The 17,355-nt window shown below is 38.8% G+C and overlaps 1 protein-coding gene across 3 annotated transcripts in view; it reads right to left on the bottom strand.

Moving 5' to 3' along the window:
• Nucleotides 1-17,355, bottom strand: part of EDC3 (enhancer of mRNA decapping 3) — a 60,285-nt gene that overhangs the window by 31,581 nt on the left and 11,349 nt on the right. For all 3 annotated transcript variants that reach the window (XM_045449085.1, XM_045449084.1, XM_045449083.1), the window contains exons 2-3: nucleotides 10,895-11,076; nucleotides 7,379-7,698 (exon numbers count right to left, since the gene is read on the bottom strand). In XM_045449085.1, coding sequence (XP_045305041.1) covers nucleotides 7,379-7,698; nucleotides 10,895-11,058 — 484 coding nt within the window. In that variant the 5' untranslated portion in view covers nucleotides 11,059-11,076. The remainder of the gene's footprint in view (nucleotides 1-7,378; nucleotides 7,699-10,894; nucleotides 11,077-17,355) is intronic.

Here is a 17,355-nt window from a genome sequence, read left to right as displayed (position 1 = left end):
GGCAGAAATTTGTCATTCAGACCTGTCACCCAATTCTATGCCCTGTCTACCATAAATACACAAATCTCTGAATTCATAAAAACAACCATCTAAAAAACAAAAAACACCCCGTACAAACAACAAAAGAGTCTAAAGAAGTCACTAAAGAAAAGGCAACTTGAGATAACTATGAGAAAGAAAGGTAGCTATCAAATCTTTGCGTGACTGAAAAAGACAGGAAGATGAAGCTGTCAACAATAATAAAAGAGGGGGTATGAGGCAAGGGCTTCAGAGGAAAGGAGTTCAGTCATGCCCAGTATGAACGGACAATGAACTATCCTGAATCTATCACAATGACAGATGAAGACAAGCAATTATCAGCTTGAGAGAAGACAGGGCAAAAGCAGCAAAATAGGAAGCCACTTTGGGCTCAGCCTTAAGACTCTATAAACATCACTTGCAACCAAACCAGAGTTGTGTCTTTAGAAGGTATCAGGTATTTTCTCACACTCTGAATACAGAGCTTACATTCACTCATTTGACAAATATACACCAAGGATCAGCTATGTTCCAAACACTGCTAGGAAAGTAGACAGCAAAAAAGGTTTCCAAGAGGAAATACTGACATCATAGGTCAGCAAGAAAAAGATAAGAGATTATAAAGTAAATGAAAGGCAAGCCAATATGCTCAGTTGTCTCTGATTCTTCCTTTTCCTCATACTTTAATACAAATATTGGGAAGTCCTGAGTGAATCAGCTGTCTCAATACTTGGCTTACTCAGCCCAAGGGCCTGGCTCTATGTTTAAAATGGCCTTTGGCAAATAATTAAAACGTGTTTGTTTGAAATATAATATATATAAAACTAAACAGCAAAGCCCTTGTTTAGAATTTAAGATAATAAAATATTGGGGGGGGGGATAAAAAAATAAAATGGACTTTGGCCACTAGGAGAGAAAAGCGCTTCCCTTGGAAAAGATAAACAGTGCTTCATAGATTTCTTTACCTTTCAATTACAAAGGCCAAGTATGTGTTAAGACTAGAGGCTGGCCGCCTTCCTGTGCCATTTTGCTGCCAGCCTTTGGCACAAAAGCCCTTTGGCCAGGATAACTTACAACAAACCCATTGTTGTGTAACCCTCAGTGCCACTTATTTATTGGTTTTTGTCACACACACATTGTAAAAGGGAACTTTGTCCTGCACTTAGCACGCTAAAGGGCACCTGAAGGTCAATGGCAAATGTTTTAATGTCAGACTCAATGGGCTTCACGAAGAGATAACTGAGAGCATCTGGAACCTTCTTTCCAACTCCCCAACTTCTAGGTCTTGGTAATAATTCAACTTCTTGGGCTCCAGCACCAAGAAGGCACATCCAGGGCACATCCAAGGAGGTTAAGAAGTTATAGTAGGACCTCGGATGGTGGGATCATTGGTAAAATGAACAGACCATACACAGACCTGTATCCTTAGCCAGTCTCAAATGGTTTCCCTCAGCTTCCGAGGACTAATATTCCATTCATCTACTTGACAAATATGGAGCCTGTCTGGGATTCTCTCTCCCTGACACATACACACTTGCACTCTCTCTCTGTAAAAAAATATATAATTAATTAACTTAGGACCGCCTGGATGGCTCAGTTGGTTGAGCATCTGACTCTTGATTTTGGCTCAAGTCATGATCTCCTGGTTCGTGAGATGGACCCGCACGTCAGGCTCTTTGCTGGCAGCACAGAACCTGCTTGGGATTCCCCCCCACACACACACCCCTTCCCCACTTGCATGTGCACACATTCTCTTTCTCAAAATAAATAAACCTTTAAAATAAGTAAATAAAATCTGCTTGTGCTAAATCTCTCACAAATGTTGGATTAGGTAACTATAACTAACAAATCCCTCAACAACTCATCACTAACCTTAACAGAATACTTAAAAACCAGAACTGAAGAGGGGTGCCTGGGTGGCTCAGTCAGTTAAGCATCTGACTTCAGCTCAGGTCATGATCTCATGGTTCATCAGTTCAAGCCCCGTGTCGAGTTCTGTGCTGACAGCTCAGAGCCTGGAGCCTGCTTCAGATTCTGTGTATCCCACTCTTTCTCTGCCCCTCTACAACTAGCACTCTGTCTCTGTCTCTCAAAAATAAAATAAAAACGTTAAAAAAAAATTCTTAAATAAATTTTAAAAAAACAGAACTGGAGATTATATTCCTATACTTTATCAATCTACTAGTTTCAACATCAATAAACATATACCAGGAAAATTTCTATTTACATATCTCTAATGAGAAAAATACTTAATCTCTATTTCTTTATCAATGAAAAAAACAGTGATAATCTACATTACAACTGCAATGGGAAGAAACCAATCTATTTTCTTGGAATCCTTAAAATCCTCTGGCACACCTTTCTACTCATCTTACAGCGTTCACTAAACGAATAAATAAATGCAACTCAGTTAAGCATCTGACTTCAGCTCAGGTTATGATCTCACGGTTCGTGAGTTTGAGCCCCACGTCAGGCTCTGTGCTGACAGCTCAGAGCCTGGAGCCTGCTTCTGATTCTGTTGTCTCCCTCTCTCTCTGCCCCTCCCCCGCTTGCGCTCTGCCTCTCAAAAATAAACATTAAAAAAAATAATAAAAACAAATAAATGCAACTCTACCTATCACAAACCAATTCCAAGCCACATCTCATCATCAAATTCCCAGGTCACAGACATTTTCCAAACTAATCTGGATTCAGAAGAAGTTCTCTGAAAGAGGATAACTTTTTTTTTTTTTTTTTTGCCATGATCCCTTTACCCTATTTATGTGCACTTAATAATCTAGGGAACAGACTAAACAGCAAAAGCAGAAGCATCATCCACCAGGGGATACTTTTTGAGAGTGACCCAACTTTTTTACCAGAGTGACTTGTTAAAGATCAAATAAATTACTTGCTTGACGTTAACTGCACTCTTTCGAGAGAGTTGCTATAATTGTTGGTAAGGGGAAAAGAATTCAATAGCCTTACCATAACATCCAGCAATCATACTCCTAGGTATTTACCCAACTGATCTGAAAACTATGTCCACATAACACCTGCACACAAATGTTTCTAGCAAGTTTTGTTCATAATCATCAAAAGTTGGAATCAGCCAAGATGCCCTTCAATAGGTAAACGGACAAACTTTGATACATCCATACGATGAAATATTACTCAGCAATAAAAGGAAATGAGCTATCGAGCCACAAAGACATGAATGATTTTTTTTTTTTTTTTTTTAGTTTGAGGGAGAGAGAGTGGGAGTGGGAGAGTGGGGCAGAGGGAATCTTAAGCAGGCTCCATGCTCAATGTGGAGCCCAACACAGGCAGGGCTCAATCCCACAACTCTATCAAGATTCAGACACTCTGGGAATGCAAGCTGGTGCAGCCACTCTGGAAAACAGTATGGAGGTGCCTCAAAAAACTAAAAATAGAACTACCCTACGACCCAGCAATTGCATTACTAGGCATTCATCCACAGGATACAGGTGTGCTGTTTTGAAGGGATACATGCACCCCCATGTTTATAGCAGCACTATCAGCAATAGCCAAAGTATGGAAAGAGCCCAAATGTCCATTGATGGATGAATGGATAAAGAAGATGTGGTATATATATACAATGGAGTATTACTCGGCAATCAAAAAGAATGAAATCTTGCCATTTGCAACTACATAGATGGAACTGGAGGGTATTATGCTAAGTGAAATCAGTCAGAGAAAGACAAAAATCATATGCCTTCACTCATATGAGGACTTTAAGAGACAAAACAGTTGAACATAAGGGAAGCAAAACAAAAATAATATAAAAACAGGGAGGGGGACAAAACAGAAGAGATTCATAAATATGGAGAACAAACTGAGGGTTACTGGAGGGGTTGTGGAAGGGGGAATGGGCTAAATGGGTAAGCGGCATTAAGGAATCTACTCCTGAAATCACTGTTTCACTATATGCTAACTAATTTGGATGTAAATTTTAAAAAATAAAAAATAAAATTAAAAAAAAAAAAATGATTCGGACACTCAACTGACTGAGCCACCCAGACACCCCAACATGAATGAATGAATCTTAAATGCACTTAAAGTAAAAGAAGCCTGTCTCAAAAGGCTACCTACTGTGTGATTTTAATTATGTCATATTTTGGAAAAGGTGAAACCTACAAAGATGGTGAAAAGATCAGTACTTGCTGAGGCAGGGGAGAGGTCATGGAGGAAAAAGTGGAAAGACTAAATTGGTGAAACAAGGGATTCTGTATAATACTGTAATGATGGATACAAGGCACTGCATGTTAAAACTCAGAACCTTAGAGCACAAAGAATAAGCCTTAAAATACGCAAATTTTTAAAAATTCATTGAGGTGGGAGGATCCCAGAATGGGAGGCAGAATGTGACAAAACAATCTGTTACAAATGCATAAAACAAGTCAATGAAGGGAGTGTGGTACAGGTTAGTAATTCTGATAGTGCTATACCTGTGCACTGGAACTGAATGATTTAAGCCCATGGACAACAGATGGTAGGAGACCAGTCTTTCACTGTTAGAGTGAAAGGTGACAGATGAGAAAATAGAGGTGGCTAGAGTGACGCAGGTAGTAATGGATTCAAGCTGGAGACATCAGTATGAACTCATGCTTAGCTTCATACAGTACAGAAGATTACATATAAAAATAGTATACATGTATATACACTGGTCAAGTATACATATATCTATTTCCCTGCTCTGTCAGCCAAAAAGAGGGGCACCTGGGTGGCTCAGTCTGTTGGAGGGTCAGCTTCAGCCCAGGTCATGATCTTGCAGTAGGTGAGTTGTTCAAGCCCCGCATCAGGCTCTGTGCGGACAGCTTGGAGCCTGGAGCCTGCTTCAGATTCTGTGTCTCCCTCTCTCTCTGCCCCTCCCCTGCTCACACTCCGTCTCTCTCAAAAAATAAACATTAAAAAAAAAATTTTTTTTAAAGGCAACACCCAGCAGCAATGAGCATAGCTAGCACCCAGGTAATGGCTTATAATACCACTCTCCAATAAAATAAACAGGGATCCTTGGAGACATGGCTGATTCTAGGGCTAGGGCAAAAAATATAGAAGAAAATGTGGCTCCTGGGTGGCTCAATTGGTTGAGCGCCCGACTCTCAATTTTGGCTCAGGTCATGATTACAGGGTTGTGGGAGCGAGTCTTGCATCAGGCTCTGTACTACGTGTGGAGCCTGCTTAAGACTCTTTCTCCCCCTCCCCTCTGCCCCTGTCCCACCTTCATGCTTGCACTCTCTCTCTAAAATAAAAATTTATAACAAAAAGTGATTAGAAGATAAACCTGGAGCATCTTGTAGGGCCAGAAAGTAAAGAAGTACTAGGGAAAAAAAACCTACCCACAATAATGGGGGAAATGTCCAAGGAAAACAGGAGCTAACCAAAACAGCTCCCAGTGGCCAATGCCAAGCACTAAAATAAAGCAGTGATGAATTATAACCTAAAGTGTAAGATAAATACTTATAAGTCCATACTGATAAAAATAAATAACTGAATAAACATGGGAGAAAAGACAAATCTCTGGTGCAGAAGAATTCCAAACAATGTATACAGATACTCTGCATAACTTTCTACTTAGAGGTGTGGGCTGCACACTGACTTCCTTCCAATATAGGAGGAGTGGGGGGAATTCTACAGAAAAATGTGACATACACACTTCCCTCAGCCAGGTGATCAAGGTCAACATCAAGTCATAAACCATGTTCACAGTACATACCCTTGATATGAAGTGATGAAAATAACTTTTATCACTGTAGTCTTCCACCCTAAACATATAACCCCAATCTAATCACAAGAGAAACATCAAATCCCAATTGAGAATATTCTACAAAATACCTGACCAGTACTCATCAAAATAGTCTAGGTCACCAAAACCAATGAAACTCTGAGAAACTGTCAGATGTAAGAGGAGACATGACTATTAAATGTAATGTGGTATGCTGGATGAGCGTAACATGGACATTAGGTAAAAACTAAGGTAATCTGAAGAAAATACTTTACTTAATAATAATGTATCAATATTGGTTCATTAACTGTAACAAATTTACCTTAGTAAGATGTTAATAATCAGAGAAAAAAATACTAGGAAAAATGCTAATGAAGGTTATCTCTAAGCACATGAGATTATAAGCTGCTTGACTACATGAACTTTAAACAAACAAGTCAGTGTTTTCAGTAAAGAAAAAAGGGCTTTAAGTGTGAATAAAGCAAAGCAGAGAAGGTTAAAGTCTAAGTGGAAATAGTAAATTTCCTATCCAAGCATTCTTTAGTTTTTCAAAAGATGTGGAAGTAACAATTCAATTTTAGTCTCAGGTTTTCACTGTCAATTCAGACAGTTACTTAAGCAATGAAGGAATGAGTCCTGAAATACATTTTTTTAAGTTTCAAAATTTCAAGAGTTTATTCATGAAATCAGGGCATTTTTAAATGTAAAAATGTTGGCCCCTAACACAGATGCCACACAGATTCTGGTGAATCTGTTATAATTCATTTTTATAACATTATCCTAGTGAATGCGTTAAAAAGCATACCAGATTCTAGTGAATTAATTACGGTTCCATAGTGAGTACATGGCATTCAACAATTTGTTAGTGCCAAACACAACTAGGCTATCAACACACCAGTGCATATTTTCCTTTATGTGTTAGTAAGGACAGTGAATATAGCAAATTTAAAATTGTAGTCTGTTGGAAGGGGTGTCTGGGTGGCTCAGTCGGTGGAGCATCTGATTTCTGCTCAAGTCATGATCTCATAGTTCATGGGTTCGAGCCCCACGTCAGGCTCCGCACTGACAGTGAGGAGCCCGCCTGGGATTCTCACTCTTTCCTCTCTGTCTCTGCCCCTCCTCCACTCGCACTTTTTTCTCTCAAAAAAAAAAAAAAAAAAAAAAAAAAACTTAAAAAAAATTGTAGTCTGTCAGAGACCGTCCGATCACAGACATGTGTAAGCCAATCCCTTCCTTTCCTCTGAGGATGGGAGCCAAATCACAAGTTAGCCAAGAATTTCCTGGAACAGTCAAGTGTAGACTGAACTCAGACATCACCACCACCATCTATTACCAGACTGAAGACAATAATCGCTTTCGTCCACGTGAACTCCAGGCAGGTTACTGACTTTTCTTGAAGGAAGTTAAGTGGGGGAGAGGGTAAGGAGCTGGTATGAGTCTCTAACAGCTTATTTTCTCTCCCTTAATCTCCTGAAGGGGTAGACCTACAATAAGAGAATCATGCTGTATTTTTGAGAAGCTTTACCAGCATCCCTTTCACTAGGGTAACAAAGAATTTGTTTACAGAACAGCAGTGGATAAAACCTTATAGCCCTGAAACACAAGGGTAAGAAGAAACATTAACTTGATCCAACTTACAAGAGTTGTGCCGACGACGGAAACTTTTGGACTGACTCAAGGATTCCGTGTGCCTGTCCACATAGCTCTTTGAGCACTGTTGCTGCTGTGGGGAAACAGCAACATCTTGGCTCTTCACATCTGTCCTCTTAGGGATATTCTGAGGGGCACTGCTGGAAGAGGTTGGCTTCTTCACCAGCTTGCCTGTGCCATTCTGATTGATACCCATTTGGTACCCAACACCAGAGGGGCCTAATTCTGTCTGATGAAGGTCTCCAAAATGTTGATTTTCTCCAGGACCTGGTATCTCCAGAATTTTTAATTCTGTAATGTCACCTGCCCTGAAATACACAAAAGAATCCAAGTCAAAACTAATAGTGCCATACTCATGTTCATAGCAGTATTCTTCCCAAGAGCCAAAGGGTAGAAACCCGAATGTCCACTGTAAGATGAACAGATAAACAAAATATGGTACAGACTTACAGTGAAATATTTACTAGGCCTTTAAAAAATTTTTTTAATGTTTATTTTTTGAGAGAGAGGAAGGCAGAGTGTGAGTTGAGGAGGGACAGAGAGAGAGGGAGACACAGAATCCGAAGCAGGCTCCAGGCTCTGAGTTGTCAGCACAGAGCCCGAAAAGGGGCTTGGACTCACAGACCGTGAGATCATGACCTGAGCTGATGTTGGACACTTAACTGACTGAGCCACCCAGGCACCCCACCAGGCCTTTAAAAGGAGGGAAATTCTGACACATGGTACACCATGGATGAACTTTGAAGACAGTATGCTAATAAGTAAAATAAGCCATCACAAAAGGACAATTATTAAATGATTCTACTTATATGAGATATTTAGAATAGTCCCATTCATAGAAAAAGAAGGTAAAAAATTGGTTACCAGGGCTGGAGGAAAAGGAGATTGGAGAGTTAGTGTTTACAGGGTATGAAGTTTCACTGTGGGGTGATGGAAAAGTTCTGGAGATGGATAGTAGTGACAGGAGGCAAAGCTGTGGAGGTAATGGGGGCCAGATCATACTCATATTACATTTTTCTAGTGGCTGTAGGGAAGGTGGAAAAGCTAGCGGGAAGAACACTGAGTGAGGAGATCAAGCAAGAAATAGAGGCAACGAACAGGGCAAGTGACAATGCAAATGGAGAGGGGAGGATGAAACCAAGAGACATTTGGACTCCATAGGGTTTGGTGACTAAGCATGAGGATCAAAGAGAAAGAATTTACAATGATTCCTAAGTTTCTAACTCGGAAAGGTATAATTAGTTACCGATTAAGGGTAGACCTTTGAAAGAAGAAACCTACAGATAACGTGAAGAGTTCAGCTTTGAAAACCTTAAATTTAAGATATTTTGTGGGAGCAGGGCGCCTGGGTGGCTCAGTCAGTTAAGCGTCTGACTTCAGTTCAGGTCACAATCTCACAATTCATGGGTTCAAGCCACATGTCAAGCTTCATGCTGGCAGTGCAGAGCCTGCTTTGGTTTTCTTTCTCTCTCCCTCTTTCTCTACCCCTTCCCCACTCACGCTTTCTCTCTCAAAATAAATAAATTAAAAAAAAAAAAAGAACATGTGAGCAAATTTCACATATTCATTAAAAAAAAAAAAAAGATATTCTGTGCAAGGGGTGCCTGACTGGCTCAGTTGAAAGAGCATCCGACTCTTGATCTCAGGGTCCAGCCCTACACCACGTGTAAAAACAGAAAGATATTTTGTGGGATATCCACCTGGAAATGACCAATAGACAAAATAAGTGTCAGGAGTTCAGATAATGGGTCTAAATTAAAGATCTGGGGTCTCAATGTGTACGAAGGTACACATGAAGTGGTCGAGAGAGATTACAGAAAAAGAAAAGAATCAAAGACAGAACTTTGAGTAAATCAATCTTTAAAAGTAAGTAGAAGAGGGGCGCCTGGGTGGCTCAGTCAGTTAAGCATCCAACTTCGGCTCAGGTCACGATCTCAGAGTTAGTGAGTTCAAGCTCCTCATAGGGCTCTCTGCTGTCAGCACAGAGCCCACTTCGGATCCTGTCTCCTTCTCTTTCTGCCCCTCCCCCACTCACATACTCTTTCTCAAAAATAAACAAACATTAAAAAAAAAAAGTAGAAGAAAAGGAACGTGGTGTCGGGGATGTAAAGGAATGGAAGAATACATGGAAAGAAAACCCAAAGGAGTGACAGAGGAACTAAAAGACAACACTTCAACAGGCGGCATCTGAGTTAACGTTAGAATGAAGACACTGCTGCAGAATTTGGCAATTAGTTCATTTGTAACATTGAACTAGCGAGAGCTAGTTTATCAAGATGGTAAAATTAGAAAAAAAAGACAATGGTGGGGAAAAGAAGAACTAGAGAATGAGGTCACAAAGGGAATGAAAACAGACTATTTTGCTCTGAAAAGAACCGTGGGTATAAAGAGAAAGGGAAGGACGGGCAATACCTAATGGCACATGCAAGCTGTGGGTGGACGTGGGTGTTGGAGGGTGTGAACTGTGGGGGAAGGCTGGGAATGCTGGAATGCAAAGAGGAGAAAGACAGTATAGAGGTTGATAATGAAGACACAAAAGACATGGAGTAGGGTGTCAAAGGAGACAGAAAAGGATAGTATGTGAAGCATACAGGACAAGGGTAGCCCTGAACACACAGGGTATGTCTTCTATTGAGATTTTAGAAGGGGTTAGAAATAAGAATTGAATACTCCTAAAGATTATGTGAAGGTACTTTTTAGAGAGTCAAGGAAGCTCTCATCTGACCGTCTGTTGTTGCTCTAACCTAAGAAAGGGAGACTGTATGACAAACTGGTGAAAAGAGGGATGTGAAGACAACAACTGAACTTGCAGACAACTGAACTTGAGATCAGTTAAGCATCTGACTCATGGTCAGTTAAGCATCTGACTCATGGTTTTGGCTCAGGTCATGATTTCGTGATTCATGAGATCAAGCACTGTGTTGGGCTCTGCATTAACAGCTTGATCCTACTTGGGATTCTCTCTTCCCTTCTCTCTCTGCCCCTCCCCTACTCATGCTTGCTCACACTCTCTCTCTCAAAATAAGTAAATAAACATTAAAAAGAAAAAAAAAGAAAGAAAAATACATTTCAGTAACTAAGGACCTCAGCTACTGGAGACAGTGTGCTTCTGGAGATAAATTACAATACAAATCTAAACGAGAGATACATTTATGCAGTGGGGGGAGGATCATTAAAGGCCTTAGATATAAGAAAACACAAATAATAAAAATCTGAGAAAGAAAATAGAAAGATTATTCTGAATTTGACCCACTTAAATAATATTGAGTGCTTGACAGAGATGAGAAAAATATTTGACAAACCCCGATTCATTGGCTAAAAGTTAATTATGACACAACACAAACTCTACGCTGAAACAGCAGCTAGACTAGAAGAGTTAAGACTGCAAAATCTCACCTGACAAGACTCTCCTCAAAAGCAGCCCCATACAAGAGAACGTCGGCAATAGGACCAAGCTCCACAGACCACGAGACTAGATTTGAAGAAATCGGTCAGGACACTCACCTGAAGGTGACTTCTGGCACGAGGCACTTCACTCCATTGTGGAAAGGCCGGGTGAGAGAAATGGTCTGGCTGATCTGATCCACTGCTGACACTCTTCCCTGATAGACCCCCAAGCTATCACCACAGTTGATGGACACAATACTGCCCAGCCAATCCGTAGCCATGTTGCTGATGTGAGACCACTGTAGAGAGAATGAGCCATTCAAATCTTGAGAAACAGACAAATCTTTAATTAAAATCAGCAAATATTATGTCAGGCTCTGAACCAGTTGTTGCTTAATAATACATATTCTGTCACATCCTTAATTGAAGTAATAAAGCATAAAAAATAAAACTTTTCTGTGGGGGGAGGGTGCCTGGGTGGTTCAGTCAGTTAAGCGACCGACTTCGGCTCGGATCGTGATCTCGCGGTTTGTGAGTTCAAGCCCCGCGTCAGGCTCTGCGCTAACAGTTTGGAGCTTGGAGCCTGCTTCGGATTCTGTGTCTCTTCCTCTCTCTGCCCCTCCCATGCTCATGCTCTCTCTCTCTCTCTCAATAATAAATAAACATTAAAAAATTAAATAAAAAAAAACTTTTTTGGTGGGAATGCAAACTGGTGCAGTCACTATGGAAAACAACACAGAAGATCCTCAAAAAATTAAAAATAGAACTACCCTATGATCCAGTAATTGCACTACTGCGTATTTACCCAAAGAACAGATGCGATGTTTACATACATACATACACACATACACACACACATATACACACACAATGGAATATTACTCAGCCATAAAAAGAGAATGAAACCTTGCCATTTGCAACAGCATGGATAGAGCTAAGACATACAATGCTAAGCAAAACAGGCCAGTCAGAGAAACACAAATATCTTATTTCAATCACATGTGGAATTTAAGAAATAAAACAAGCAAAAAGGGAAAAAGAGACAAGTCAAATAACAGACCCTACGGATGAATGGATAAAGATGTCACACACACACACACTCACACACACACATTCACACACACACACAAAATGGAGTATTATTCAGCAATCAAAAAGAATTAAATCTTGCCATTTGCAACTATGTGGATGGAACTAGAGGGTATTATGCTACCTGAAATTGGTCAGAGAAAGACATATATATGACTTCACTCATATGAGGAATTTAAGAAACAAAACAGATGAACATAAGGGAAGGGAAGCAAATAAAATATAAAAACAGGAAAGGGGACAAAACATAAGACTCTTAAATATAGAAAACAAACAGAGGGTTGCTGGAGGGATGTGGGAGGGGGGAAGGGCTAAATGGGTAAGGGACATTAAGGAAGACACTTGCTGGGACAAGCACTGGGTGTTATACACAGGGGTGAATCACTGGAATCTACTCCTGAAATCATTGTTGCACTATATGCTAACTAACTTGGATGTAAGTTAAAAAAAAAAATGCTGAGGGGATATATATATATAAGCAAAAAATAAAATAAAACAAAATAAAACAAAACAAAATAAAAATAAAGTAAAATAAAATAAAATAAAATAAAATAAAATAAAATAAAATAAAATGACTCTTAACTATAGAGAACAAACAGATGGTCACCAGAGGGGAGGTGGGTGGGGGGATGGGTGAAATACATGAAGGGATTAAGAGTACAACTCATCTTGATGTGCACTGAGTAATATATAGAATTGATGAGTCACTATACTGTACACCTGCAACTAATATAATGCTGTAGGTTAACTATACTTGAATTACTTTTTTTGTTATATTAATGAATAAGCAATATAATTTAATTTATATAAAGATATTATAATTGCTTTAAAGAAAAAACAGTAAAGATAATATTTACCTAGACATCAAATCACACAAACTATAACCTTTTTATAACTAAATCAACTTTGACAGGAAAATGGGAGGCATCAGTCTACCCAATTTCAAGGCTTATTATATGGGTATGGTAATCAAAACTATGTGGTATTGGTGGGAGGAAAGACAGATACACACAAAAATGCCCCAAAATGATTCTGACAAAATGCAAAAGTAATTCAACCAAAGTAACATAGTTTTTACAAATGGTGCTGGGACAAATGGATATCCATCAGTAAAAAACTAAACCCTGACCTAAGTCTCATAATGTACACATTTATTAAAAATGATTACAGACTTGGGGCACCTGGGTGGCTTAGTCGGTTGGGCATCGACTTCGGTTCAGGTCATGATCTCATGGTTTGTGGGTTTAAGCCCTGTGTCCGGCTCTGTGCTGACAGCTCAGAGCCTGGAGCCTGCTTCTGCTTCTGTCTCCCTCTCTCTCTGCCCCTCCCCTACTTGTTCTCTCTCTCTCAAAAATAAATAAACATTAAAAAAAATTTTTTAAATAATTATAGACTTAAATGTAAAATGTCAAACTATAAAACTTTTAGGGAAAATATAAGAGAAACCTTCAGGATCTGGTGAGGCAAAGAGTTCTTAGACCCCAAAAGCACAATCTATAAAAAGAGAAAACAGATACACTGGAGTTCTTCAAAACTAAAAACTTTTGTTCTATAAAAGACCTTGTTAGGAGGATGAAAAAGACAAGTTACAGAATGGGGAAAATATTTTTCCAAACCACATATCAGAAAGAGACAAGGGACTAGTATATAGAATATATAAAGAACTCTGAAAACCCAGTAGAAAAAAAGTCCATTAAAAAATGGGCAAAAGACACAAGAAGACATTTCAAAACAGAAGATATACAGACAGCAAACAAGCACATGAAAAGATGTTCAACAGTTCAACATCATTAACCATTAGGGAAATACAGTTTAAAATTACCATGAAAGATCACTACACATCAACCAGAATGGCTAAAACAAAAACTAGTGACAACACCAAATCCTGGAAAGGATGTGGAAAAACTGGATTCCTCACACACTGCTGATGGGATTATTAAATGGTATGGCCGTTGTGGAAAACAATTTGGCAATCTATAAAAAATATTAAAAACATGCAACTATTACATGACTCAGCAACTGCACAACTGGTCATTTATCCCAGAGAAAGCAACACTTAAGTTCACACAAATAGGCCCAAACTAGAAACCAAGATGACCTTCAATGGGTGAATGGCTGAACAAACTGCGGTACGATAGAGAAAAAGTAAAAAAAAAAAAAAAAAAAAAAAAAAAAAGCCAACCCCATCAAGTTACATTCCATCTGATTCAATTTGTGTTAACATTTCTGAAGTGACAAACTACAGAAATGGAGATGAGTTGTTCCCAGGGTTTAGGGAGGGGCTGAGGCAGGAAGGAAATAAGGATGGCTATGAAAGGGCAACAAAAGGTCTATAAAAGGGATCCTTGTAATAATGGAAATATTCTGTATCTTGACCACATCAATGTCAATATCTTAGTAGTGATACTGTACTACAGTTTTTGAAAATGTTATTACCAATGAGGAAAACTGGGAAGGGTATATGGAATGTTTCTGTATTGTTCCTTACAAGTGCATAAGAATCTACAATTATCTCAAATAAAAGGCTTAATTTAAAAAAATCAGGGTCCCCTGGGCTCAGTCAGTTAAGCATCTGACTTTTGATTTCAGCTTAGGTCATGATCTCACACTTGGTGAGACTGAGCCCCACACGGTGGGGGGGGGCCTGTCAGCCCAGAGCCTGCTTGGGATTCTCTCTCTCCCTCCCTCTCTCTGCCCCTCCCCTGCACTAGCACACACACTAGCTCTCAAAATAAACATTACAAAAATAAAAAATAAAAAAATTTTAAAACATCAATGTCTTCTACCACATTAACAAAATAAACAAGGAAATCACATATGATATCAATAAATGCAGAAAGACAGGGGTGCCTGGCTGGCTCAGTTGGTGGAGCATGTGACTCTCGATCTTGGGTAAGTTTAAGCCGCACATTGGGTATAGAAATTACTTAAAAATAAAATCTTTAAAAAATAAATAAATACAGAAAGATAATCAGACAAAATTCAATATCCATTCATGAAATCAAAAAGGGGGGAGTGAGGGCATCTGCAAAACAATTATAGTGAACACCATATTAATGGTGAAATAATGAATCCTTTACCCCCAAAGACTGGGACAAGGCAAGGATATCCACTTCCATCATTTCTACTTCTAATCAATACCATACTGTAGGTTCTACACTGCAACAGGAAATAAGAAGCACAAATAGTGGAAAGGAAGAACTAAAAATGTCTTTACTTGTAAACCATATGATTGACTGTATATGTAGAAAACCCTAAGAAATGTACCAACTAAAAAAATCCTACTAGTACTAATAAATTAATTTAGCAAGGTCACAGGATACATGCTCAATTTAAAATAAACTGTACTCTCACTTTATTTTAGCAACAAACTGAAAATAAAATTTTAAAATACTATTTGTAGTACTACTAAAAACCATAAACTTTACTTAGGATAAAAAAAACCATTACTTAGGATAAATCTAATGAAAAACATGCAGAACTTCTACAACGAAAAATATAAAAGACCACTGAGGAAAATTAAAAAAGGATCTAAATAAATGGGAGAGATGTACCACCTTCATAAGTCAAAGAGCTCAACGTTGTCAATTCTCCCCAGTCAAATACAAATATCAATAAAAATCCCAACTGGTCTTTTTGAAGAAACTGAAAAACTGATTCTAAAAGGCATATGGCAATGCAAAATACTTAGAACAGCCAAAATAATCATGGAAATAAAAAACAAGGCTACATGTTTTATACCACCTCATTTTAAAATTTACTTTGGGGCGCCTGGGTGGCGCAGTCGGTTAAGCGTCCGACTTCAGCCAGGTCACGATCTCGCGGTCCGTGAGTTCGAGCCCCGCGTCGGGCTCTGGGCTGATGGCTCAGAGCCTGGAGCCTGTTTCCGATTCTGTGTCTCCCTCTCTCTCTCTGCCCCTCCCCCGTTCATGCTCTGTCTCTCTCTGTCCCAAAAATAAATAAACGTTGAAAAATAAATAAATAAATAAATAAATAATTTACTATAAAGCTATAGAAAATCTGTGGTGTTGGTGCAAGGCTAGACAAAGAAATCAATGGAACAGAACAGAGCCCAGAAATAGACCCACACTGACTTCCAAGCAAGGTACCAAGATAAATCAATAAAGAAATTCAAGTATTTTTCAAAAAATGGTGCTAGAACTAGATATACAGGAGGAAAAATAACCTTGTATTCCTATCCCAAACCAGATACAAAAAATCAATTTGAAACAAACTATCTAAACATAAAAGCTAGAACTATTAAAGCTACTAAGAAAACAGTATCTTAGTGACCCTGGGTGAAAAAAAGCTTAGACAAAACACAAATAAGTACTAATCATAAAAGAAAAAAAAAATCTGATGAATTAGATTTCATCAAAATGTAAAAGTTCTAATTATCAAAAGTCACCATAAAGAATATAAATTGGAAGAGATGCGAAAAAAAAAAAAAATATATATATATATATATTCAGTGAGACTAACTGGGAGGCAACTAGAGCAGAGCATCTGAGAGCTGATGGTAAACTGTAACAGATCAATGGAGATGGAAAGAAGTTGACCTTTCATACAGGTGGTCTGAATCTAATGATGGTTTAATATGATAGGTAACAGAAAGGAAGGGGGAAAAAATTACTGCTAAGAAAATAAAAGGTGAGTGGAACACACATAATCCCACAGCCTTTAAACACATACCATCATGTTGTGCAACAGCAGCAGCAGCAGCCAGCATTTACTGCACATTTAGTATGACTCAGCCAAAACTTTAGGGGCATTCTTCCCTTCAATCCTCATGACAATTCTACGGGGTAGCTACTTTACTAACCCATTTTATTTTTTAAAAGAGCTTTTTAAAAAATGCTTATTTATTTGAGAGAGAGACAGAATGAGCAGGGGAGTGGCAGAGAAAGAGGAAGAGAGAATCCCAAGCAGGGTCTGTACTGACAGCGCAGAGCCCAACATGGGGCCCAAACTCAAGAACCTTGAGTCATAACCTGAGCCGAAATCAAGAGTCAGATGCTTAACCAACTGAGCCACCCAAGCACCCCACTTAGTTTTCTTATTGAACATTTAGAGAATTCCATCTTTCACAATTATAATTAATGCAGCAATGATCAATTTCATATAGTGCTTGTCCTAAATTATTTTCTTAGGATAACGCCCCAATCAGTAAAAAGGTAAAGTCATCTAGCTTTGATTACAATGTCCCAGAGCAGAAAACTATTTTTTTCCAAGTCATATTTTTTCAACTTCTTTTCAAACCAAATCATTCTCTGAATGGGGTTAGTCATACATTTAAAACAATGGTAACGTAATAAAATATTTAAGAAGATATTCCACACAGTCTAGCCACATCCCAAAATCACTTCTATGGAGGCTACCTCCCAGACTTGGCCAAGCCAAGCATCTCAAGAAGCAAAACAATGGTTCTTTCTTCTACTATCGCCCCAAAACAAGAGGGGGAAAAAAAAAGGTAAAGCCAGTCAAGAAGA

Source organism: Leopardus geoffroyi, chromosome B3 (assembly GCF_018350155.1).
Source record: "Leopardus geoffroyi isolate Oge1 chromosome B3, O.geoffroyi_Oge1_pat1.0, whole genome shotgun sequence".
In the NCBI taxonomy this organism is placed as follows: domain Eukaryota; kingdom Metazoa; phylum Chordata; class Mammalia; order Carnivora; family Felidae; genus Leopardus; species Leopardus geoffroyi.
The sequence above is the reverse complement of the archived record's forward strand: the minus strand, read 5'-3'. Positions and strand labels throughout refer to the sequence as shown.